We start from the raw sequence: 26453 nt of genomic DNA, 5'->3' as shown, positions 1-26453 counted from the left end.
AGAAAATCATTCACGAGATAAAGAAAGGAGGGCTCGAATGTGGGTGGGGTGGGGGTAGACATAATTTGACTGCAATTCTTCTCCAATAATATTTCTATGACATCATAAATCCCCTACCTCTTTCGTGATGAATTTTATTGCTGACATCAATGTGAGGAAATGAGATACAGCACTGGCATTCAGAGTCCATGAATATTGAAAGCATATAAGGTATTATTTGATAAGCCTATTGATATAGCATATGGAAAAAAACAAAGTGATGAGCAGAGCATTCAATTTCCGGTTTGCATCACAGTTGCTATTATATTAGAAATACTAGAAATAACAATATTGGCCCTATGTATCTAAACACATGGCTGTATGGAGGTATGAACGCTGTGGGAAATTGTGTCTGTGCTGTATTCTTATCAAAGTGCTATTGCGCTTGAAGTAGTCGGCACATTCATTGAAATTAAAGTGAACACGAGCTGGGATTGGCTCCAGCACTCCCGCGACCCTAGTGAGGATAAGCGGCTCAGAAAATGGATGGATGGATGGATGGAAGCAGTGCAACAAGACAAAGTGGAAAAAATAATTATAATAATATAATAATAATAAAAAAGATTATTTTAATGAGATACTGACAGTATGACAAATTACCAACACAAGCAAAATAGCCCACTGAAGCATATGTGATTTGGATTCATGTTAAATCTTAAAGCAATTAATCAAGTAACATTTTCACATTACCACGCATTTCACAGTATTTTTGTGATTCACTGAAGTGAATGTTAAATGTGCTTCAAGCACTTCAAGTGTGTTCAAGAGGTATGGATCCAGCCTAAAGAGCACTTCAGTTATGTTTACTAGAGAAAAGGTCACACAATTGACTGATGATTACGAGCCAACATCTCAGATATATTGGAAACGTTTTTTCAAAGTGGGTTTACCGATACATATCCTTCTCTTATCATGCAGAAACATTAATTTTTTTTAGCACTGTCTGACAACGTATGTACATAATTTTAATATAAAGGTGTTTGAATAATCATAAACACAACAGCCTATTTACTTTTGCAAACTACAGATTTCTGACTACATCAAAGCTCCACAAACCAGCAAAGACCCAGTCTTACTAACATGGTCAACAGTTTTATCCTCATTGGATTGTACGATGTTAGTTGAAGCCATCAAATTAATACTTGATTCTGACCAACCAAATTGCTTGTGACATACACAGAAGGAAGCAGAGTATTTTTTTTTTTTTTTTTTTTGATTGATTGATTCGATAGCTACCCATATTATCCATCCATTTTCTTTTACCGCTTATCCTCACTAGGCTCGCGGGCTGCTGGAGCCTATCCCAGCTGTCTTCGGGCAGGAGGCAGTGTACACCCTGAACCGGTCGCCAGCCAATCGCAGGATACCCATATTAGTGTCAACATTATTTTCATTGCAGATTTAATTCAGTTTTTTTAATGACTTGGGATTCCTGTATTTCTGATTACTTAACACATTTTAGTTGCAGCAACCCAAATATGCTTCTGAATGCTCTCTGCCACTCATTCTTTGGGGATTAACAACAAACCATGCAACACGTTCATTAAAACACACACACACACACATTAGACACACATACCGTACACAGTGGCTTCATAGTCAGACAATAAACCATCAAATTACGATGATTCCTGAACTCGTTTCCTTTGTCTACAATATATTTTCTTTCAGACAAATGTATTTTATTCCACTCATGTAAAAAATGGTGCTGGAAAATGAGGTTTAAATCTAATTTGTTGTCTCTCTACTAGTTCAGACAGCAATCTTCTAGTCTAAGAACTACGTGTATATGTTCGCCATCATGAGATGATACAACAGAGTCAATACACAAGATCATAATATGAAATAATGCTTCGTGCTGATTTGCATGCAGTGATTTGTCCAGATTATCTGAACCTTTTGATGATATTATGGATGATTATAGATGATGAAATCCCTAAATTTCTTGCAATTGTACGTTGAGGAACATTGTCCTTAAACTGTTCAACTACTTGTTCTCATGCACTTGTTCACAAAGAGGTGAACCTCGCCCCATATTTGCTTGTGAATGACTGAGCAATTCAGGGAAGCTCCTTTTAAACCCAATCGTGGCACCCACCAGTTCCCAATTAGCCTGTTCACCTGTGATGAGCATTCCTCAACTTTTTTCCACCATGCTTAAACATTATATATCTTGTCTTTGTAGTTTATATAATTAAATATAGGTTGAACGTGATTTGCAAATCATTATATACTGTTTTTATTTATGTTTAACACAACGTCCCAACTTCATTGGAATTGGGGTTGTAGATCGTCAATCAATTGTGTACTGCGTGAGTGGTATGGCATCCCAGTCAGTTGAGGCAAAGGAATTGTCAAATCATAACCTAAAAAAATTTATTCACTATATACATTAATTAATTCAATTTCTGTGCCACTTATCTGGAGCCTATCCCAGCTATCTTTGGGTGGGGTACACCCTGAACTGGTCGCCAGCCAATCTCAAGATATACAGTGCCATTAAAAAGTATTGGCGTCACTCCTCCAATTCTTATATTTTTGCATAGTTTCCCATCTTTATTGTTAAAGATCAACAAACAAAAGTAAATATCAGACAAAGATGACCCAAGTAAACATAAAATAGTGTTTTTAAATGGTGATTTTATTTATGAAGGGAAAGAAAAATATTCAAAGCTACCTGGCCCAAGGTGAAAAAGTAATATCCCACCTTGTTAAATCATGAATTCACTTTGGGTAATCACATTTTTTGGTTCATTTTCACTGATCACATTGATGTCTGATGACCTCAAGACCTGTTCAATCAAGAAATCACTTAAAAAGTGCCTGTCTGACAAAATGAAGTCTGCCAAAAGATCTCAAAAAGCTGCAGCACAGCACACACAAATAAACAGATGAGAAATAAAGTAATTGACATCAGTCTGGAAAGGGTAACAAAGCCATTTCTCAAACTTTAGGATTTTAGTGAGCGCAAACCACGGTGAGATTTATTATCCTCAAATGGCGAAAATATGGAATAGGATATATACTGTACTATACTATTCTGTATATACTATGTATAATGTACGTGTGTGTGCATGTGTATAGGTGTGTGTGTGTGTGTGGGTGTGTGTCTGTGTCTGTGGACTGAAGTCATTTTACAGTATGCCATCCAAACAAACCAATCCATTCCAAGGAGACCCTGGTAAGGTCCCAGATTTCTACAATCATTCTTCAGCCACAACCAATAACAGTAATAGGCTTTTACTGCATAATGAGCTTCAATTTCACCTTTGCATGCTGACAGCAGGGCGGGGGGGCTGTGGTTTGCCTCTTTCCTTCCCTCCTCAACTTGTTTGATTTCAAATCATGCAGAGAGTTCTTAGAGGGATCCGTTCTGCTACTGTATGGGTCACTGCCCCATGGAAATGATACACAGAGTGGGGGAATTATTCTCCTTTGACTCGTTTCTAAACGTGATGGAGGTGAATCTCCTTCTCGCGCTCTTTACACTTCTCGCCTGTCAGTTATGCCAGATGACTGCCTTTAGAGCATGAAAAAACACTCTCCGCCGGTTCCAGTCTGACGCTACAAAAACGAACACAGTATCTGCTTTTGCTCCTCAGATGTGCCCAGCAAGCAAGCAGCAAGAAATAGCCTACCATTGCCGCAGACACCTCTGACATTCTACAGAAAGGCTAATTTCAGGTTCCACTACAACAGCCACAAATCATACGCTGAATGTAGCTGTGTTTCAAGGAATAAAAAAGACAGAAATAAGGGTCAGCCTCTCCTCTGTCACCATAATTGCTCTGTGCTACCTGAAGGTGACAACCGGTGGCAGCAACCTGTCACTGGCACTGTTTCACAAGATTCATTTATCTTCTCCTCACCATATGTGCTCATCAGTGTTTCCTGCTGACTCAATGTGCTGCTGGAGATTAAATCTTATCATGAGCACACTGATAAAAAGCGTCATCTCCCTGCTGTCTTTCTTTTTACAACTACGAACAAATGAATTGTTAAGAGGAAACATAATTCCAGAAGCCACCATCCTTACTTTACTCCTCTTTTCTTTCCCCATAGTGGATCATGGTTCCAACATTAAACTCGCATTGTTCTTTTTAACAAATATTGACAATACCAATAGCATGAGGAAGTAATGTTGCAAGACACGTATTGTACAACCTCAATACAGAAAGTGTGCTTTGATTTCACCCCAAAATGAAACATGTTTATGTGAAACATTTCCCTGGGTAGTTTCCATAACTCTCCGAATGGAAGGACGATGCCTGTGATCTTAGATTACATGCTTGCAATCAAAGCCAGACATTAACATTAAAAAAACACAGCAGTATCAAGCACAGTGTAGTATCCTACTGCATCTATTCTCCTTGATATCTTTTGCACATTGCGTGAAGATTAGTTAGTAAGTCAATATCAGGTTATTACATAGGTAAATGACATATCTTCCATAAAAATCCTCTTTTGTTAACATTTATTACACAGGGACAAATTCTGTAAATGTTTTCATGAATACTATTAAAAATGCAACTGATTCGATACATTTAAATAATCACTGAGTCTTGAGAGAACACACGTCATGGACCCAGTAACTGAGAGAAAAGCTTAGATGTAAATATGATCCAAAGCATTAGAAAAAAAAAATCTGTTGGTTATTATAAAGGATGTAAATTTACAACTGACAAGGAAGAGAAGAATACTGATGGAATGTTGTGTCACAAAAAATGTTATCACTTTAAGGAAGATATTAGACACAGAAATGAAATAATCCATATCACATAGCTTTTTGTGTCCCAAGAACTATGTGCTTCCAACAAAATAGTTTCTGTTTTGTTTTACCTTGATGGCAGTGGAGGCGATCTGGATGTGATGCAGTTTGCGCAGAGTGCTCTCCCTGTCAATGAAGTAGGAGGCGGCCAGCTGGTGCAGAGCTTCCAGAGTGACAATCGAAGAATTACTCGAGTAATCGCTCACCTCTCCTTTCTTACTGAGTTTTCTTTTGTCAACAAATATAGTTAAGGCTTCTTCCCCTGCACAAAAAACAATAAGAATTTGTAAAGTTGTTGTAATTTGTGAGGAATATGCACACCATCTATTGCCATTAACCTTCAAGCTTTATTCTGGATGATATAAACACCAAAGAATGATGTGAAAGTGATTTTTGATTTCAACATACATAAAGTCTGTCACAAGCAGAACATACATAAATGTTATCAGCTTGTAATTGGCTCACTTGCTACCAACAAAGTGTTTGAGTTCCATTCTTTAGCTGATTAGGATTTATTTTTGTCATTATCATTTCTTTTAATTGACTCCAAGTCCCGCAATACATTGCAATAGCCAATACATTCCCTTCAAGGGTATTGGAACAGGGAGGCCAATTATTTTACATTAGCTTTAGACTGCTGCATGGTGAAGGATGTCCCTTTCAGATTGGTTGTATCTTTCTTTATAATGTCAGAATTTTTTTTTCTTGTACACCGAAAAAAGTCATCTTGAGCGTAATGTAATGTCAACAATGAAAATATGATTTTGGAGTCTTACATAGATAAATCTAATTTAGAACTCATTTTTCTTCTTTTGAAGCAAGAAATTGTGGATTGTCTTCTTAACAAGACCTATTTACGTAGTCTCAGCAAGTCATGATAAATACAGCCCTACTACGCATATGATGCTTGTTGTACAGTATTTACTAAGAAGTGGGAGGGGTCACAGGTTATCAGGGCCGTTGCATGATGGGATTTGTAATGTTTCTTGTCTCATGATATCTTTATTTTCACAGTCTTATACCTTTGGTTTTTCTCGGTGCACCAAATTAGTGACAATTCTAGTCCTTATAATTCAACCAAAACTTTTTTCTGTTTCCTTGTCATCAAACCCAAGAGATAATGGACTATATTTTACACTTCCGGACTCACGGACTCCTTTTGCCAATTTTGCTTCATGTGATTCATTCTAGGCTACAGGTAACAGCAGACGGACCCATCTTTTACAAATACGAACGCAATGAAGTTTGAGGTCAGAGCCATTAGTTGGAATTAATTTGAGCCAAGGACTTTTGGATATCAAATGTGAAGTCGACAACCATGGGTACTAATACGTGACAAACACCAACTGACTCAGTTTAAGACATCCATCCATCCATCCATCCATTTTCTGAGCCGCTTCTCCTCACTAGGGTCGCGGCGTGCTGGAGCCTATCCCAGCTATCATCGGGCAGGAGGCGGGGTACACCCTGAACTGGTTGCCAGCCAATCGCAGGGCACATACAAACAAACAACCATTCGCACTCACATTCACACCTAAGGGCAATTTAGAGTCTTCAATTAACCTACCATGCATGTTTTTGGGATGTGGGAGGAAACCGGAGTGCCCGGAAAAAATCCGGTCTTATACTTTAATAACATAACTATCGAGTCATATCAAATTAGGGGAAAAAAATTGTGATATTGGTGCCTTATCGCCTAGAACTAGTTACACTTCAAATGAATATGTAGTGTTTAAAGGCAAAACCCCAATGGGAAACATAGCATATACGAACATCTTGCGCTATTGTTTGAATAATCAATGAAATCGAAGACCACTGGATGACATACATTAGCACAACTTAAGTGTCACATGTTCCAATACTTTAGCTCACAAAAGTGGGTAGGCATGGATTCAAATTAAATAATTTCATTGTGTATGAGATCCAGGTGTAAGTACCTGGAAATAAAAGGTGAAAAGTTGATCTCTTGTCTCATATTCACATTTTGAAGCCCAACCTAAATAGTTTCAGTCTAGAGCAAAACATAAAGGAATTTAACTGACTGTTCCAATTCTTTTGGAGGGTAGTGTCGGTCTTCCAAAAGGTGCTACAAAAAAAAAAAGTTGAACATGTTAAGCGTTCTTGAGGTCTCAGTAATAAGATTTTGCAGAGTCAGTCGTGAAGAATGTATAATGTAGATTTATTTACCTTGGGTTTTTATCAATGAAATGTACCAGTTTATCATAATGACATCTGTGACCATTCATTCTGAATTATTCTTCGACACCCCGGTCAATTTGATTTATTTTGACAATGTGTACTCAAATAAACGGAAAAATCCGCTGAAAAATGGCTGTTTGAAAACAACATATTCCAATATAAGGATGAAAACCTTCTTTAGCTTCAAACTCATTTCAACATGTCATAGTTATTATTATGAGCATGATTGTTTTAATAATGTACTAATTGCGGTGGCATGGTGACCGACTGGTTAGAGCGTCAGCCTCACAGTTCTGAGGAGCGGGGTTCAATCCCCGGCCTTACCTGTGTGGAGTTTGCATGTTCTCCCCGGGCACTCCAGTTTCCTCCCACATGCCAAAAACATGCATGAATTGAAGACTCTAAATTGCCTGTAGGTGTGAATGTGAGTGCGAATGGTTGTTTGTTTGTATGTGCCCTGCGATTGGCTGGCAACCAGTTCAGGGTGTATCCCGCCTCCTGCCCGATGATAGCTGGGATAGGCTCCAGCACGCCCGCGACCCTAGTGAGGAGAAGCGGCTCAGAAAATGGATAGATGTACTAATTGCAAGGTCAATTATGCTTAATATACTGATTGGGGAGTGAGATCCTTGATTTGCTGTTCATAAGTGTTGATCACAGAATGCAGTACCTGCAGTACTGTCTTTACTTTGAGTGTCCTAAAGCCACTGCACCTCATATCTCTCATCATAATGCAGTGTTAATGCATAGGGGTAATGTTTCTTCCCCCTGCATTTCTGCCTCGGTTTCTGAAGGGCACCCTCTTAATATGACAATCTGGTCATTATTTTCATTAGTTCATTTTTATTTTATTTTTTTTAATGTGGAGGCTATCCATTTGGAGCCACACAGGCTTATGTCTGGCAACAGTCCAATGCAAACTCCTTACTCTCCTCATTTCATACCACTAAGTACTGGCCAAGAGCCAGGGAGCTTAGGCGGCTGGTCAAGCTGCATTGTATATACATCCACTAACAATGGTAACCATGTTAACGTGAAGAGCCGTGTCTAAAGTAATTGACAAGTGTTCCCCTGCAAACCAAATCTGTTTTGCAAAATTTGTTTGATTCTCTGTAGCATCTTAAATGAGGATTTTACTGCAAGTACCTTAGCTTGAGTGAGTTGTCATCTATTCAACATTCAGCAGAAAACCAAAATTGGAGGGCAAGGAATGGTGAGTTAAGAGCACTCAATCTTTATGTGTATTCATACGTACCATTGGCGCATTATTCCGCTGGGATGTTTCTTTGAGTAGCCTACTATGATAATTTCTGCTATGTCTGCCTGTATTGTTTTTGTAAAATCAGTGCTCATAACGTTTATAGGCGTTATATGATGTGTTTTTCCACAAATAACCAGTTCTTAGGTGTCTTCATCATATGTACTTAACATGTTTTATTCAAAATACCCCAAGGACAAGAATAGTAGACAGTCCACTTTTCACCCTCTTTTTTTACAGCCCTGTTTAAATCAGTTTGTTTTGAGGTGGATGTTTCAAGCAAATGAGCCACTGTTCACATCATCCTCCTTTACTGTGGATTGTGCTAACATGACCACGGCTTTGAACATTTTGTGAAAAGGGCACCCAAGATCCCATATAGACGGTAAAAGCTTTGATTGGATTGTTAATTAGGGGGCTGATTAGAAACATCACAGTCAGTCAGTTTTACATGTTTCCTTTAATTACATGGTGAATACCTATATTAGTATAATTTAGCGAACTGAAAAATGTTGACAAGGTTATCCACATAATGTCACACATATGTAAATCATTATATTTCCTACAAAACAGTTCAGAAGATAATATGCAGAGATGTGTTTTTGATGTAATACAATAATAGATAATAGTTTTTTTCTTTTTTTTTTTGCAAAGATGCCCCCCTCTCCAATATTAGCTTTCCTGTTAAACATTACGTAAATAAATAAATGAATAAATAAATAACATTTGATTAAATGACAGCATATAATCCAAATGATATTTTCTGTTTACCTCCAAGTGTAGCTGACAATAGGAAGTGAGTACCATATTTCTTGATCAGGTTATCAGTGATCATCTGCGTGCTGGGCCTGCGGCCAAGGAGTCGAATATTCCTCACAAACTCTGATGTCAAAGGTAACGGAGACTGTGAGAAATCTCTTCTTTCTGATGCCAAATTGTTCACCTTCCATCTTCCGAACTCCCTGGATATAAAAAGAAATCAAACCACATGTTCATGATATTTATTGAACAGATGTTTAAAATGTTTGGTACATAATTAAGTACTCGCCAAAGATTTAGATTCAATGGTATGTGCAGAAAATGCCAGCCAGGCCGAATCCACCTTAAAATGTGAGATTTGGTGCATTGAACTGATAACTTAAAAACCTTTAAGTCTCAGGTGCACATGTGTAAGTTCACATTCCCCATGTGCATCAGTGGAAGTGAAATTAATGATGAGATGGGTGTGGAAAATTTTTTGTGACACTGCATTTAGTATAAACTGCATTTACAAATTAAGGACGCTCTTCTACCATGCCAGTTGCAGTATGTCTGAACTGAAAGAAAAGTGTATTGATGAGGGAACAATGAGTAACACAATGTTAAATGAAAGATAAAAATTCAGTATTGTTTTAAGTGGTGTTATGTCATAATAGAAATGTTCACTCATTACAAAGTTAACGTTTTCGTTAATAGCCCCATCATGACAGACTTAACATATGCACAAGACACACTGGCTCTATAAAAGGTGCATTATGTGATGAGAGGACAAAAAGCAAAGTGGTTCTGCTTGTGACAGACTAATATGTTTGATCTGTCCAGGGCCGTCTTTTATCAAGCGTGCGTAGGCCAGAAGTATTTTGTAAACTGCGCATACGAACATTTCCATGCAAAGTATGAAATTTATGAAGTTGGACTTGTATGTGGGGACGTACATGAATTTACACACAGCTCTGACTATGCGTACACTCAAAACCTTGTGGTAGAACAGTGAAACTATACATAGAATGCACAAAGAGCATCAACATTGCCATCTGAGTGCACATAGAGTTCCTGTTGTCCCTGGGACTTTTGGCTCCCGGGACATTTTAGCGGGAGATTGGCGACATATGCGGCATTTCGCAACCAACACTATAAACAGAATCATGCCGACAATGTTGGATTGAATTACTTTCCTGGCCCCAACTTATATTTTGTTGGTACACAGAAATCACCATCAATCCAAAATTAAACAAGGGTTTTCAGTTGAAGCCATAGATTGCACACACATTTTAATTTAAGCACATCACACACCAAATTCAGCTAGGTGAACAGGAAAGGGTTTAATTCAATCAATAGACAAATAATCGCCTGGAGGAATGGGCATTTCATTTATTTATTCATTCTACAGAATAGCTCTGTGGGTGTATGAGCCTCCAAGCAGGAGGACGGGACAGTCTAAAACACCTTACGTAAGCGTAAAAAAGCTTAACGTCGCTTAATGTCAGAAAACTAGCATCAACAGTCACCAAAATTTATGTAAACGCCTCTATTTATGCCCCCTTCCACCTCTGAAAATATCAGAACCATCGCACTAATATTTTGGATTTTATGGACATTATGCATTTTCTTCATTGGCGACGTTAAACCTTTTGCCACCAGGGGGCGAACAGCACTTCGTTACTCCTACACGATGTGCCCGAAGTTGTTTAACCATGTTAGTCACGCAACCTCCTTTGCAAGATTATAATCTTATTGGTGGTGTTGCATGTAGCCGACTGTTCCTTTTCTTTAACGAAGTTAAGCCACACTTTCGATCGCTGCCTTGCACACACAGCGGCACACGCATTGAAATGACTTTTGTGTCAAATTAAATTTCCATCGCATATTACACCATTTTATTGATGTTTTACACATCGTACATATTTTCCACGCAACATTTCCATGACTTTTCCAAAACGTTTGAAATTTTTATTTTTCCATAAATTTTCAAGGACCTTGAAAATGTATTTTCAATTTCCACGACTTCTACAGGGTTTTCATGACCGTTCAAACCGTTTTATGAATATTTTGTGTGAGGACAATTACTCTTTTTCAAAGGCAGTGTTCTATTTATTATTGCATACACTGTTGTTTTTCAGGTATACATTCACAATTGTAATCACAGCAGATTATGATTCTTGACAGGTGTACTCTGATCCTTATGTACTAACAATAATATTGTCTGTGGGTCCCTTGAAAGGTGGAACAGAGCCATGAAAAAGGATTTGCCCCCTTCTCAAATTGTTTTTGCATAGTGTCCCTATTGTAATAACCCAAGTAAATATAAAATGCAGTTTTTAAATGATTTAATTTTTGCAGGATTTATACACACACACACACACACACATATATACAGTATGAGTGTCACAGCAAAGGGTCTGAATACTTATAGCTGTGTGATAGTTCAGTTTTTCTTTTTTAATGAATATGCAAACAATTCAAAAATTCTGTTTTTTTCTGTCAATATGGGGTGCTGTGTGTACATTAATGAGGGAAAAAATGAACGTAAATGATTTTATCAAATGGCTGCAATATAACAGTGAAAAATTTAAGGGGTTCTGAATACTTTCCGTACCCACTGTACAGATCGGTTTTCCCTACCAATTTAGAGTCTTCAATTAACCTACCATCCATGTTTTGGGGATGTGGGATGAAACCGGAGTACTAGGCACGGGGAGAACATGCAGATTCCACACAGGCGAGGCAGGATTTTAACCCGGGTCCTCAGAACTGTGAGGTGGATGTGCTAATCAGTCTTCCACCGTGCTGCCTATATATATATATATATATATATATATATATATATATATATATATATATATATATATATATATAGTGCCGTGAAAAGTATTGGCCTCCTTCTCAAATGTTTAAGATCATCAAACAAATTAATCACAATTTTTTGTTAATTTTCACTGATCACACGCAAGCCTGATTACCTATAGACTTGTTCAATCAAGAAATCCCTTAAACAGAATCTGTCCCCACAAAATCAAGTCTGACAAAAGATCTAAAAAATCTGGAACCAAATGACACGATCCAAAGAAATTCCAGAACAGTCTAAATAAAATAATAGACATGTATCAGTCAGGAAAGTGTTACAAAAGCCATTTCTAAAGCCTTAGGATTCCAGTGAACCATAGGGAGAGCCATTATCCTCACATGGAGAAAACATGGAACAGTGGTGAACCTTCCCAGGACTGGCCTGCCAAAGACGATTACCCCAAGAGAACAGCAATGACTCATCCAGGACGCCACCAAGGAACTGTGGACAACTTCTAAAGAACTGCAGGCCTCCCTTGCCTCAGTTAAGGTCAGTGTTCATGACAGAACAATAAGCAAGAGACTTGGCAAAAATAGCATCCATGGCAGAGTTCCACGGAAAAAAAACACTGCTGACCAAAAAGAACATAAAGGCTCGTCTTACTTTTGCAAAAAAGATCAGAATGATTCCCAAGATTTTTTGGAGAATATTATAAGGACTGATGAGATGACAATTGAGCTTTTTGGAAGGTGTGAGTCTCGTTACATAAGGCGTAAATGTAGCACAACATTTCAGACAAAGAACATCATACCAACAGTCAAACATGGTTGTGGTAGTGTGATGGTCTTGGGCTGATTATCTCCTTCAGGACCTGGACAACCTGCTGTGATTGTGGAACCATGAATTCTGGTTTTTCCTGATCCTGAATGAGAATGTTCAGCCATCAGTTTGTGACCTCAAACTGAAGCGCACTTGGGCTCAGCAGTAGGATAACTATCCAGAACAAACCAACAAACAAGTCAACTTCTGAATGGTTTAAAAAAACAAAATGAAGGTTTTGGAGTGGCCTAGTCAAAGTCCAGTCTTGAATCCAGTTGAAATGCAGTGGCATGTCCTTAAAAAGGCTGTTCATGCTCGAAAATCCTTCATTTTTGCTTTATTGAAACAATTCTGCTCGGAAGAGTGGGCCAAAATATCTCCACAGACTTATGAAAGACTCATTGCCAATTATAGAAAATGCTTGATTTCAGTTGTTGCTGCTGAGTATGGCCGAACCAGTTATTAGGTTTTGGTGGCCATTACCTTTTCACACAGGGCCTATATGTATATGTATGTGTATATAAAAAAAAATAAAAAAAAACAACCAAAACAATATATAGGGTTAGGAGTAATGAAGTGTAGGAGTTATGAAGAAAACTAAACCACCCAGATGTTTCGATGAAACAAAGTGTAAATTTAATCGGTTAAATAAGAAGAAAAAGACATAAAGTCCATGAGAAGGGAACATGTTAAAGATGTCTGTAATGCAATTTTGTGACTGCATTAAGCTCAATTCGAACAATGCACAAGAAGCACATACTGTAGTTGCCTAATATTTAATGGATACACAGTCACACAGTACATATTGACCTTTTTCACTGTAATAAAGTAATTTCTTGCTCATATACATCGAGTGAAGTTATTAGTCTTTCACAGGTTTCATGCTGTACAACATAAAATGACCTCTTCAAAAGGGACTCTTGTGTTACACACTGCAGAATGAAAGCACTATTCAAAGTCATAGCAAGTCCTGTGCAACAAGATGGATATGCCAGGAGGGAGTGAACAGGAGAGAGTAAGGGGACAGAAAACAGGTATAGAAAGAACATTCACATATCCTCAAATCCCCACAGTCGTTCGTTTTCTTGAAGTTATCATTGACTGTGATAAGCAAGCAGTCTTATCTTTAAGCGCTGATAAGCCAAATGGTTTGTCCTGCAGGTAGAATGAGAAATGAAATGGGTTACCAAAAGCTAATTTACAAAGGGCAAAGTTGTTATTATTAGGAATTTTATTCCTCCTAAATTTGATCCTGTCTGCTCTTCGGTGTCATCACAACGAAGTTTTTAAGTTGATACATTTTATCCAAGTTCAAGATTCAAGTCTTACATTTGTGAATAATACGTCGTATAACACGTCGAGTCCTTTTAAAAACTTGAAAACTGCAACCTGCAAAACAAAATCACTACCCAATAGATCATTACATGCATTGCTTTCCTAAAGTAGGCTATTCACTTTGTGGGGATTTCCGTCAAAATGTGTATCAGACAATAGCATAGACAACAAAAATAATAATCTATAACTATAAACTATTTTCATGTATTAGGTGTGGTAAGGTTAATACATGCATTCAAGGCCAGAACTCACAGGCTATAAACAACCAACAATGGACCTTAACATGCCTGTGAATATTTTCATTCATCCACATCATTTCATTCTCAGGGCATTGAATTGATCGCAACTAGGCTGTTCTGTTTGTCTTAGAAGATGTTTCGCCTCTCTTCCAAGCAGGCTTCTTCAGTTCATGCAACAAGGCATAGTTAGGATCCATCCATCCATTTTCTGAACCGCTTATCCTCACTAGGGTCGCGGGTGTGCTGGAGTCTATCCCAGCTATCTTCGGGCAAGAGGCGCGCTACACCCTGTACTGGTCTCCAGCCAATCGCAGGGCACATATAAACAAACAACCATTCACACTCACATTCACACCTACGTGCAATTTAGAGTCCCTAATTAACTTACCATGTATGTTTTGGGATATGGGAGGAAACCGGAGTACCCGGAGAAAACCCACGAAGGCACATGGAGAACATGCAAACTCCATACTGGCGAGACTGGATTTGAACCCCGCTCCCCAGAACTGTGGGGGAGATATGCTAACCAGTCAGCCTTCTTGTTGTTTCTTGTAAGGCAATTGAGTAAAAACTAATTATGGTCATTAAATATAAAGCTTTTCCTGATGTACTTTCCTTTTATGTCTTATTGTGTACTGTACTGTATGTGTTTTCTCGGTGACTATGGGTCTGCTTAATAAAAGGTGATTTATTGATTGTATTGCTTTGCAATAAAACAAAGGTAAAAAAACGTAAATCGGACTAACCCGGAAGTGAACGCAGGTATTCACCTTCGACGAACTTATTTCTTAAATAAATTACGTTTTATCCAAAACCAATATATGCTACAAAAAAGATGTTTAATTGTTGTTAGAAGTATGATGGGTCCTTGGAAAAATATCTCAACAGTAAGGTGTCCCTAGCTGGACCCAAAGTTAGAGAATCCCTGTTCTAAACAGTTAAATAATAATGGCTAGAAACAAAGTATTGTGAGGTTTTCATGAGGGAAATCTTTTCGGAATAGTGTTAATAATACACAGAGAGCTAAACTAATAAACAAATGTGCTCTTTGTACCACAAATTTGAAACTGAAACAGCATCCAGTAGTTGACATTGTCGCTGGCCTGCTTCTCATCTAACATACACCAGACAGATGGACGTCAACGTTTTTTTATTTTTTAAAGTGCTTAAAAAACAACGCACACACATACGGTTGTGTCTCGTCCAACCACTAGGGGATACCGATCAAGCCGACACAGCGGTAGTCGAATCAGTCCTGTGTTCTTCCATCACAGTCTGGTTTGGTGCTGCTACAAAAAAGGACAAACTCCGACTGCAACGGACAATCAAAACTGCTGAAAGGATTGTCGGCACCCCCCTACCCACCATTGAGGACTTGCACGCTGCCAGAACTAAGACAAGGGCGTGCAAAATCCTCTCGGACCCTTCGCATCCCAGTCACCAGCTATTCCAGCTCCTTCCCTCAGGTAGGCGCTACCGATCAATGCAAACTAGAACTAGTAGACATTCCAACAGCTTCTTCCCTCTCGTGATCAACTTCTTAAACACCTAACCTATAATTCCATTAGAACAAGCTGGCAATTTTTTTGACTTGAGTTCGTTGTCACATTTCTGTGGGGCCAATTATGTATTACTCGTGCACTCACTGTAGTTGTCTCGCCATGCTGCACTATTTGCATATACTGGCCACTCATGCCAGAGTAGCATCTGCTCCATTGCACACTGTTTGAGGAGTATCTGTAACATTTCCACAACCAACATTGTCCCAGATTATCGCACTACTCGTCACTTTAAACCGCATACACTCCTTGAAGTCTCAGTGCCCCTTGCACAATGGTCATTACACCGGTCTATTGCAATATTAGTCATTCGAACTGCTCTAAGTGCTAGAGGACTCTGCATCTTTTTGCACAATTGTTTTTTGTCAATGTCTCTGTCTCCAAAGTGTTCTGTAAATTGACTTTCTGTTGTACTAGAGCGGCTCCAACTACCGGAGACAAATTCCTTGTGTGTTTTGGACATACTTGGCAAATAAAGATGATTCTGATTCTTATGATATTGTAGTGTAGAGATTTGGAGTTGCTTGGAGGAAGGTAAATGGTTCAACTCAGTTTCTCGCTTTAGTAATAATGGTAAAGTATTCATCCCAAATACGTGAAATACCGCTTTCTCTCTCTGTAATGCCACACATTGTTATACAGAATTTTTTAAACTATTAGTTCGTAAAATTTCGACGTAATAGCCTTGGAATTAAGGAGTGGATAAAGTCACTTAAGTCCCCACTGAACGCCCAGGTCCGAAATGCACCACCAGCCACTGGCACATACACATGACAACTCCTTTCCATTAATTTGTTGATAACGGTTTTGAAACTCTTGTATTCAAACAAAAAGATAGGAATGTGTGGTAGGGTTTTACATATTTTACTGTATCTTTTTGTGCGGTAACAAAAAAACTGAAGGATATCAATGTTTTAAACATCTTCATGCATCCTTAACCTACCTGTATTCAACTCGAAAAACTCATTTGATTAGACTTCCACATTTTTTTTCTGCATGCTCAAACAATGAGATTGAGTGTTCCAAAATGGGCAGAACAAAGTGGCGAGGGGTGAGTTTTAGATGTGAGCTTGTAAGCAATGGCAGCTGACAGAAGGCTTTTTTGGTCGGAAAGAATGTTTTCACTCTTCTCCTGATTGGCTTCAACAAGCGGGCTGCTGTACTATTTGATGCTAGATCTTATTTCATAATAGATGATTACAGAATAAAATCACTTTCTAGGATAAAGCTGATTATTTTTTTTTTCCCCCTGAAAAATATAACGAGAAACTACACTTCTCTCACCAAACTAGTTAATATATGGGGAGAACTTAGAGTTGCTCAAAACCATGAGGAAATGTTCACAAGGAAGAAATGACAGCAAAACATCGGTAAAAATATTCATAGACTTGAGAACCAGCACCTGAGGAAACAGCTCTTAAGAACACTTACTAAACCCTCTGCAGAGCACCTGCATGCCCCCCTGTGGTTTAACTAATATGCTGATGCTTATTGTACTTGAGGAGCTATTATATCAAGCAAAGAGCCTCTATTTCATTTCATAACAACTTAATTACTGGGAGGATCCCGCGGGCTCAGGTTTATAAAATAAACTAATACTAATATTTAAGACATTCAACTGAACTGTCTGACACATTGTGAACTGTCAACTAAATAGTTTTCTGCAACTTTTTCCTGTCCTGCTGTAGTTTTTCCTTTGATTCATTGTATTTATTTAATCGCACTTCCTTTGACGTATAATGCTTTATACTTCTTAAATTGTGGGACTATTTGCTCATGCAGCGGTGAACATTGCCCCATCCTTGCTTGTGAACAAGTGAGCCTTTCAGTGATGTTCTTTTATACTCAATCATGACACTCACTGGTTTCCAATGAACTTGTTCACCTGTGGAATGTTCTAAACATTTTTTATTTTTTAGCATTCATGAACTCTGCCTGTCTTTTGTTGCCCCTGTCCCAGCTTTTTTGGAGCATGTTGCAGGCATCAAATTCAAAATGAGTGAATATTTGCAACTAAAAAAAACTAAACAAAAATAGAAACAATCACATTTATATGTTTGAACATTACAGATCTTGTCTATGCAGTCTATTCAATTGAATATAGGTTGAAAGGGATTTGCAAATCATTGTATTTTGTTTTTATATGCATTTCACACAAAGTCACAACTTTACTGGAATTGGGGTTTATGATTATTGTTTACAGGTTTACTTGCAGGAATTATACAGAAATGTATTAACATAAATTTAGTTCTGTTTCTGAACCATCCATCCAATTTCAACACTGCTTATCCTGGTTAGGGTCGCGGGGCGCTGGAGCCTATCCCAGCCGACTTCGGTCGAAAGGCGGATTACACCCTGCACTGGTCGCCAGTTAGTCGCAGGGCACTGTTTCTGAACCAGCCAAACTTTTCATTTGTGCGACTGAAGTAAAAATGCTCACTCAGCATAAGATCCTCTATTACACAATAGGTGCCTTGCTTGAAGATTGAAGCCCACACGATAGTGGATCCCACTCGCTATATAATTTATTTTTTCCAACTATTTCTAGGTGAGAGCTCCAAACGGGAGTGAAGTCATGCATGCTGTTATCGCAACATCTACGATCAATTTGGAGACTCCAGACCTCTTTCATTCATAGCCACTTCATACAACAAACAGCATGTACAACTTGTATGAATGGTCGTTTTATGTCTTTATGTTTAATCGTTTGTTTGTTTCTTTGTGTTGTTTTTTTTACTCAGTCATTTCTGTCCTCTGTATGTTGCACATATATTGAGAACTGACAATAAATGGGCGGCTGTGGCACAGTAGGTAGAGCGGCTTCATCTAGTGACTGAAGGGTAGCCAGTTCGAATCCCGGCTCCGACTGTCCGTGTGTCGAAGTGTCCTTGGGCAAGACACTGAACGCTAATTTACTCCGACTGGGCCTGGCAGCGCCTTGCATGGCAGCAGTCGTCCATTGGTGTATGAATGTATGTGTGAATGGGTGAAGGTGAGGCTTTGTAAAGTGCTTTGGGCACTGTAATAGTGGAGATAACGCGCAATATAAGTGCAGTCCATTTACCATAAATGCTACCGTACCATACCATAATGTTTCCACAGCTCAATCCTCTTGTCTTTTTCAGACTAGTCTCTGAAATTGAGTGCGACAGATTGCGAGTACATTTAATTTGGCAAGATTCACAATCTATTTACTTTTTGGGTTCCATTTTTCCTTGTAATATAATCACTATTAATCAATGACACATTGTGGTAATCTGGAGGGCCTCAAATACAACCTTGCAGCTGACAGAATCCTCTCAGGGGATTCTGTGATAATGTGGAGTAATAAGTACTAAGAGATCTCTAATCACTTGCCCACATGATAAGACTATTAATCTTGCCGCCCATGCTGCTCAGCTCCAGCGGACAACTGCCTTTTGCCAAGAAGGGAAACATTAAACAGCTTTTACATAGCCCCTGATCAACGATGCCATAAAATATCAGCTTGAGACATATTTACATGGGAACTTGTCTCTGAATTGGCAGAATCTTGGGTGGCATCAGTCCATATGACAATGGGTAATATTCATGACACAATCTTCACGAATTTGGGCATAATAGCTAACACAGTGTTGCTATTATGATAAATCCTATTTTTACCCATACTGATCCAAATATTTAAGTTGACCATTCGATGGGGTGACTCCCCATGGCTTTGGAAAATAAAATAAAAGGAAATACTGGCAGTTAATAGCAACATGTCATCAATTGCAAGTAAAACAAAACGATACTGTCATATTTTAGAGCTTCACGTATTGTGAGTGGTGGATATGACAAAGCTTTTATGTTTAACAAGAGGCTGCAAATAATAATAATAAGGCACATTCTCTGGTGCCTGCTATAATAAAAGATGCATTGTTGTGCTGCTGTTTCATCTGTACTTCATCTGGTTGTACATGAATAAAACAGATTAAATAAATGAAAGATTAGCAGCTGTGAATACTATCACACCCTGATTACATTTGTTGTTACCATAACAAGTCCTACAAATCCCCTTGATGAAGCACACAGAATGACATCATCTGCAAAGAGCATAGATGCAATACCGAGGCCACCAAACCGGACTCCTTCTACGCCTCGGCTGTGCCTTGTAATTCTGTCCATAAAGGTTATGAATAGAATCGGTGACAAAGGGCAGCCTTGGCGAAGTCCAACCCTCACCGGAAACGAGTCCGACTTACTGCCGGATACGCGGACCAAACTCTGACTCCGGTCGTACAGGGACCGAACAGCCCGTATCAGGGGGTTCGGTACCCAATACTCCCGAAGCACCCCCCACCGGACTCCCCGAGTCGCCTTCTCCAAGTCCACAAAACACATGTAGACTGGTTGGGCGAACTCCCATGCACCCTCGAGGACCCTGACGAGGGTGTAGCGCTGGTCCACTGTTCCACGGCCAGGAAGAAAACCACACTGGCGTCGCGGGCATGCTGGAGCCTATCCCAGCTATCATCGGGCAGGAGGCGCGGTACACCTTGAACTGGTTGCCAGCCAATCGCAGGGCACATACAAACAAACAACCATTCGCACTCACATTCACACCTACGGGCAATTTAGAGTCTCCAATTCATGTATGTTTTTGGGATGTGGGAGGAAACCGGAGTGCCCGGAGAAAACACACGTAGGCACGGGTAGAACATGCAAACTCCACACAGGCGGGGCCAGGGATTGAACCCCGGTCCTCAGAACTCTGAGGCTGATGCTCTAACCAGTCATCCACCGTGCCGCCTTGTTTGAAGCTTGTAGCTTTTTATTTTGAAGGTTACGCACCAGAACTCAGCATTTTGGCACAAAAAGTAACTTCACATGGCACCAGTTTTTGTTTTGTTTTGTAATGAATGGAATCAAATGCTATAAAACGTTGATTTCTTTCCCTACCCACCGATAAGGCACAAGGTTGTGTTTGTGATATTGTGAGAACGTTTATGTGAATTTTGTCCCAATTCTTTGTGATGTAAAGTTGCTACAGTGAAGTTTTAGCTCAATTTTAACCTTTTTGTTTCTGTCATCGGCTCTTACGTTGGTTTGAAGACTAAAACAAATGCTAAAAACCATCAGTGCAAAAATGCAACCATCCGTTTACCTTGTTAGCTGCCTCAATCTTGGCATAGACGTATTTTATTGTTTCACTCACCCAATTTGACTTGACTGAAGTTCCGCGCGGTGTAGGCTGAGGCTCGGAGCGGGAGGGAGCACGTCAGACTTCTACACATCGTGAAAGCCTCCTTTGCACAATATAATCTTATTCCAATTGTTGTCTCGTCATTAATTTTAACAAAGTTAAGACACACTTTTGTTTGCCGCCGTTGGACACAAGCACATCTTCGTGCGCGTTCTTCTTCGTTGGTTTTTGTCACACTCTTCTTCTGGGTTGGCGGACGAGGCATCGAAACTGAGAGCCGAAATGTTTTAATTTGAACGATTCCGGGACAACCGGAATGGTAGTCCTGATTCCAATCGGTTCTCGATTCTCGATGGCCAACCCTAGGTGTTTTACTCCTCGACAAAAGATATGGAACAGCCAAGCCATGCTTCACTTCATTTTATTGTGTTAAACTGTGCAACATTTAAAAATGTATGTTCATTTTTACATTAGATTTTTTTATTTCCGAAAAAAAAAAGAAAAACGAAAAATTTTGTATATATTGCCCAGCCCCACTAAACTATTTTTTAAGTCAGTTTTGCTGAAATTTTGCTCACCTAAACAAAAATTGTGTTTCCTTACAAATAGTATTATCTTCCAAATTGTGTATCAGAACCAGATGTTGAATATCTGGGAAATTAAAGCTGATCTGTATGTCTAGTGTTTCATGTTCATATATTTATGTTTCTTGTGTCAGTTAATGGGAAATACTTTTGGAGGGCAGTGTATAGATCTTAAATTTAAAGTCTAAATTGGTTCAACTATTTTACTGCAAATCCTAAAGTCATGACTGATGAGATACAGAGATTATGTTTGCTTTGACTCAGGGTAAATATTTCTTGTTTCCAGCCTCCAGGCTAATCAAAGCAAATTTACTGCTGCTGGTAGTGGCTTCGATGTTGAGGACATGAAAGCACTATTGATCATAGCCTCATTTCCAAGAAAGCCAATTAATGTACTTCTGAAATGACAATTTGCGCTTTTTGATCGGATAAATCATGATATGACTGCAGTTAGTTAATTAGTTTGAGGTCAACAAGAACTCACCTGTATATCTTGTATCTAGTTGAGAAGCCTTGTCTATTCTTCTCCACAAAATCGATGTACTCCGGAGAGTGGTGGAAGGGCCCCTTGTCGGACAGGAGCCAGTCCAAGGGGCCCCCGGGCTTGTCATTTGGCAGTGTAGCCGTTGGTGCGGCTCCCACAGACCGTAAACAAACCCAGCAGAGAAGGCTGAGGCTGAAGATGGCCCATAGAGCCATCAGAGATTAAAGGAGCTGGTGAGGGATGAGGGTGCTGCTGGTGGCTGTGGAGACCGCAGTGGGGGAACATTCAACAGCCAAAGCCTCTTTGTGCAAGCTGGCTCCTCCACTGGTATAGTAAAAAGTCCTGCATCACCTCAAAGCCCCCGAAGCACCTGAATAAAAGAGATATGCAGGTAAAGATAAAGTACAAAGGATTCGGATGAAACACAAATACAAATGTTGTCATTATGTCCTATTTTTATTGCCTCAGGTATCAACAAGATTTATCTGATGAATTTATTAAGGGGCATTCTAAGTATAAAATTAGTCTGAAGTATGATCAGTTTTCGAAGAAAAATGAGAAAATGTGCATGAAAATCAAAGTTATGCATTTCAAACCGCTGACTGGTCACTCATGTCTCTCATTTTTTCCACCAGCTTTCAGACATTTCTCCTTCACTGGCACATTGGGGCATGTTGCAGTGAGGCGTTAAGTCCCATTACAATTGTAGTATTCAAATAGAAATCTATCAAGTTAACTCAGGCATGTGCCTGTGCCAAAAGTCATTAACCCTTAGAAAAAAATAACAAAAGGCAGCATTGAAAGAGAGCAGAAAGTTGTTGGTGGATATAACCGCCAATACTTAATAAATTAATGTTGTAGATGTGTGATAAAAGTGTGGTATTCCTTTTAAAACCTCAACTAAATAGCAGTAAAGAATAGAATTAAATTCCCTTTTGCAACTTCTATTGTACAAACCTCAGTTCCAATGATGTTGGACGTTGTGTAAAACGTAAATAAAAAAGAATAAACAATGATTTGCAAATTATTTTCAACATATATTCAATTGAATACACTACAAAGACAAAATATGCAATGTACAAACTGATAAACATTATTTTATTTGTGGGAGGAAATTTTCATTCATTCTTTCATTTTCTGTACCACATTTCCTCACTCAGGTTCATTTTAAATTTGATGCCTGAAACATATTCCAAAAAAGCTGAGACAGGGGCATGTTTACCACTGTTTTACATCACCTTTCCTTCTAACAACACTGGGAACTGAGGACACTAATTGTTGAAGTTTTGTAGGTGGAATTATTTCCCATTTTTGCTTAATGTACAACAGTTGCTCAACAGTTCGTGGTCTCCGTTGTCGTATTTTGCACTTCATAATGCGGCACACATTTTCAATGGGAAACAGGTCTGGACAGGGCAGTCTAATCTCTTTTACTACAAAGCCACACTGTTGTAACACGTGCAGAATGTGGGTTGGCATTGTCTTGCTGAAATAAGCAGGGACGTCCCTGAAAAAGACGTTGCTTGGATGGCAGCATATGTTGTTCTCAAACATGTATGTAGCTTTCAGCATTAATAGTACCTTCACAGATGTACAAGTTACCCATGGCATGGGCACAAACAAAGCCCCATACCATCACAGCTGCTCGCTTTGGAACTTTGCGTTGATAACAATCTGAATGGTGCTTGTCCTCTTTGGCGCAGAGGAGATGACGTTCATAATTTCGATAAACAATTTGAAATGTTGACTCATCAGATCACAGCACACTTTTCCACATTGTGTCAATCCAGGTCAAATGAGCTTTCACTTTGCATGGTAGAGTTTTAATAACATTTCTAGCTGTAGCACCAAACTGTTAATTGACAATGGTTTTCTTAAGTGTTCCTGAGCCCACGTGGCAATATTTTTTTCACAATGATGCCGGTTTTTAATGGAGTGCCGTCGGAGGGATTGAAGGTTACGGGCATTCAATGTTTTTTTTCGGCCTTGGTGCTTACATGCAGCGATATCTCTAGATTCTCAGAATTGTTTTGTTATTTTGGACTGTAGATGATGAAATCCCTAAATTCCTTTCAACTATAGGTTGACAAACGTTCTTAGAATGTTGGACTATTTGCTCACACAGTTGTTCACAAAGTGGTGAACCTCAACCCATCCTTGCTTGTGAACAACTGGAAATTTTGAGGATGCTCCTTTTATACCCATTCATGACATTTAACTGTTTCCAATGAACCTGTTCACCTGTGGAATGTTCCAAACAGTGTGTTGCCCGTCTTTGGAGGTCGCCGACATACTGTACACATCAGCTAGTTAAAAGTATTGCTTTGGAGACACCGCCTAACAACCGGCGTTGTATACTCGCGGTCCTCCCTCGCCCGGGCGAGGACGGGCCGCCGCCGACTCAGCAGGGTCCGAGGAGACCTAAGTCTGCGTCTTCATCTCGCTACAGCCCTGTTTACTCCCACTACTTGCAAATGGAAGTGGAGCAGGAAAAGGACCTCTCTGATTGGCTGTTGTCACAGAAATCCCGTCATATTAGATCGAGGAAATACGCACACAGCTGATAACCGAAATCGGCGTCATTAGGAATCCCACGCACTTTCCTGGCACGACAGGCCCTGCTCCAGCACACACACCACTACACTATGATTTGTGCATGTATGTTTGTGTACGTGGGTACAAACATTCACTCGCCACAAGGCGAGAATATACTAAGAGTCTAAGATTCACTCGCCAAATGGATAATTTAATCGCATTTGGCGACTGGCGAGTGGTAATTTTGGACCCTGCATGTACCACTGACAAAATGAAGTGGGTGACATAGAGAAAACATACCAGTGGTTAGAAACGGCTGCACTGAAAGATAGCACAGAGACATGAATCATGGCAGTCATTATTGATGTAGCAATCCTGAGTGATAGCAACATCCGGAAAAAGGAAAACGAAAAGCTGGAGAAATGCCAAGGGCTGAAGGAAGAACTGGAGAGGATGTGGATGATGAAGACAATAGTGCTGCCCGTAGCGATCAGGGCACTGGGGGCAGTAACCACCAAGCTGGGCTCCAGCACCTCCAGCAGATACCAGGAACAACATCCGACATCTCCATCCAGAAGAGCGCAAAACTGGGAACAGCTAAGATCCTGCACAGAGGCGTCAAGCTCCCAGGCCTCTGGGAGAGGACCCGAGCTTGAAGGAGATATTGCCCAGGAGGGTGACAATTTTGTTTTTACATGCATCTCATTGGATGTGCAACCTGCATCTGAGATGCATGAAAATAAGCAGGAACGCATAAAACATGATCAATCTGTGTCCATTTACACACAACATTGCTTACCCATGTATGTGCGTGTTACTGAAGTGCTTCAGTGCATCATTCATTGACTCATCTTCCGTTCCGCTTCTCCTCACTAGGGTCGCGGGCGTTCTGGAGCCTATCGCAGCTATCTTCGGGCGAGAGCCGGGGTACACCCTGAACCGGTCGCCAGCCAATCGCATAGAAACAAACAACCATTCGCACTCATATTCACACCTTCGGGCAATTTAGAATCTTCAATTAATGCATGTTTTTGGGTTGTGGGAGGAAACCGTAGTGCCGGGAGAAAACCCACGCAGGCACGGGGAGAACAAGCAAACTCCACACAGGCGAGGCCGGGATTTGAACCCCGGTCCTAGGAACTGTGAGGCGGATGTGCTAACCAGTCGTGCACCGTGCCGCCACTTCAGTGCATCATTATCCACTAAAAGTACGAGTCCTGTTTTGGTGCTAGCCAGTAGCCAATCAGAGGCAGAGTAGGGCAGGTTATAAATTGTCATTGTTGTGGTAACACTTGGCGTGCCAAGTCAACTATTAATTGATGGCTTAAAAGTACTCTGGCATGGTGCCAGCCATCCGGCGTATAATTTTTCTTGACAAGACTCGCTCTATGCATGTGTGTCTGTTAAAAAAAAAAAAAAACACTCACATGACTCACATGATAGAGGTATATGTGCGCTGTAAAATCGTCTACTGTATGGTTTATAATTGTACGTTTATCTTATATTTCCCTCTCACCGCTACTGACTTGAGTTTTTCCTGCAAGGAGCGAGGCGGCGCCGCTCGCTGGGGGCTGGGCGGACAGGCTCACCGGCTTTCATCTGCGGGTAGCGGAGCAGCCACAAGCCTCGCAATCGATCAGGAAAGAGAAGCCTTGCAGGCTGGGTGACTCTGTCTCTGCCTGGGCAGCCCACAGTGGTCAGCCAGGTCGGTGCTCGGCGCAAAAATGAAGCATATACTGAAAACGCGAGGAACGTTTGAAGTCTAGTGCAGCTAGTGGGCTAGCTAGGTGGCTAGCTGCCGTCAAAGCACAAGCAAGTGATCCAAAATGCTTTCACAGTTTGTGAGCTGGCCGTCGCTGGCTAAGCAAAGTGCCGTGGTCCAAGGCAAACCCAGTCGAACCGGGCCTTTCACAACCACATGAACTC

At 39.9% G+C, this 26453-nt stretch overlaps 1 protein-coding gene across 1 annotated transcript in view; it reads right to left on the bottom strand.

Moving 5' to 3' along the window:
- LOC133481326 (BMP/retinoic acid-inducible neural-specific protein 3-like) overlaps window positions 1-26453 on the bottom strand; it is a 61974-nt gene that overhangs the window by 17908 nt on the left and 17613 nt on the right. The window contains exons 2-4 of the mRNA XM_061780535.1: window positions 21993-22362; window positions 9036-9226; window positions 4879-5069 (exon numbers count right to left, since the gene is read on the bottom strand). Of these exons, the coding sequence (XP_061636519.1) occupies window positions 4879-5069; window positions 9036-9226; window positions 21993-22207 (597 nt within the window). The 5' untranslated portion in view covers window positions 22208-22362. The remainder of the gene's footprint in view (window positions 1-4878; window positions 5070-9035; window positions 9227-21992; window positions 22363-26453) is intronic.

This window comes from Phyllopteryx taeniolatus, chromosome 7 (assembly GCF_024500385.1).
Source record: "Phyllopteryx taeniolatus isolate TA_2022b chromosome 7, UOR_Ptae_1.2, whole genome shotgun sequence".
Taxonomy (NCBI): domain Eukaryota; kingdom Metazoa; phylum Chordata; class Actinopteri; order Syngnathiformes; family Syngnathidae; genus Phyllopteryx; species Phyllopteryx taeniolatus.
This window is presented reverse-complemented; position numbering and strand designations above follow the sequence as displayed.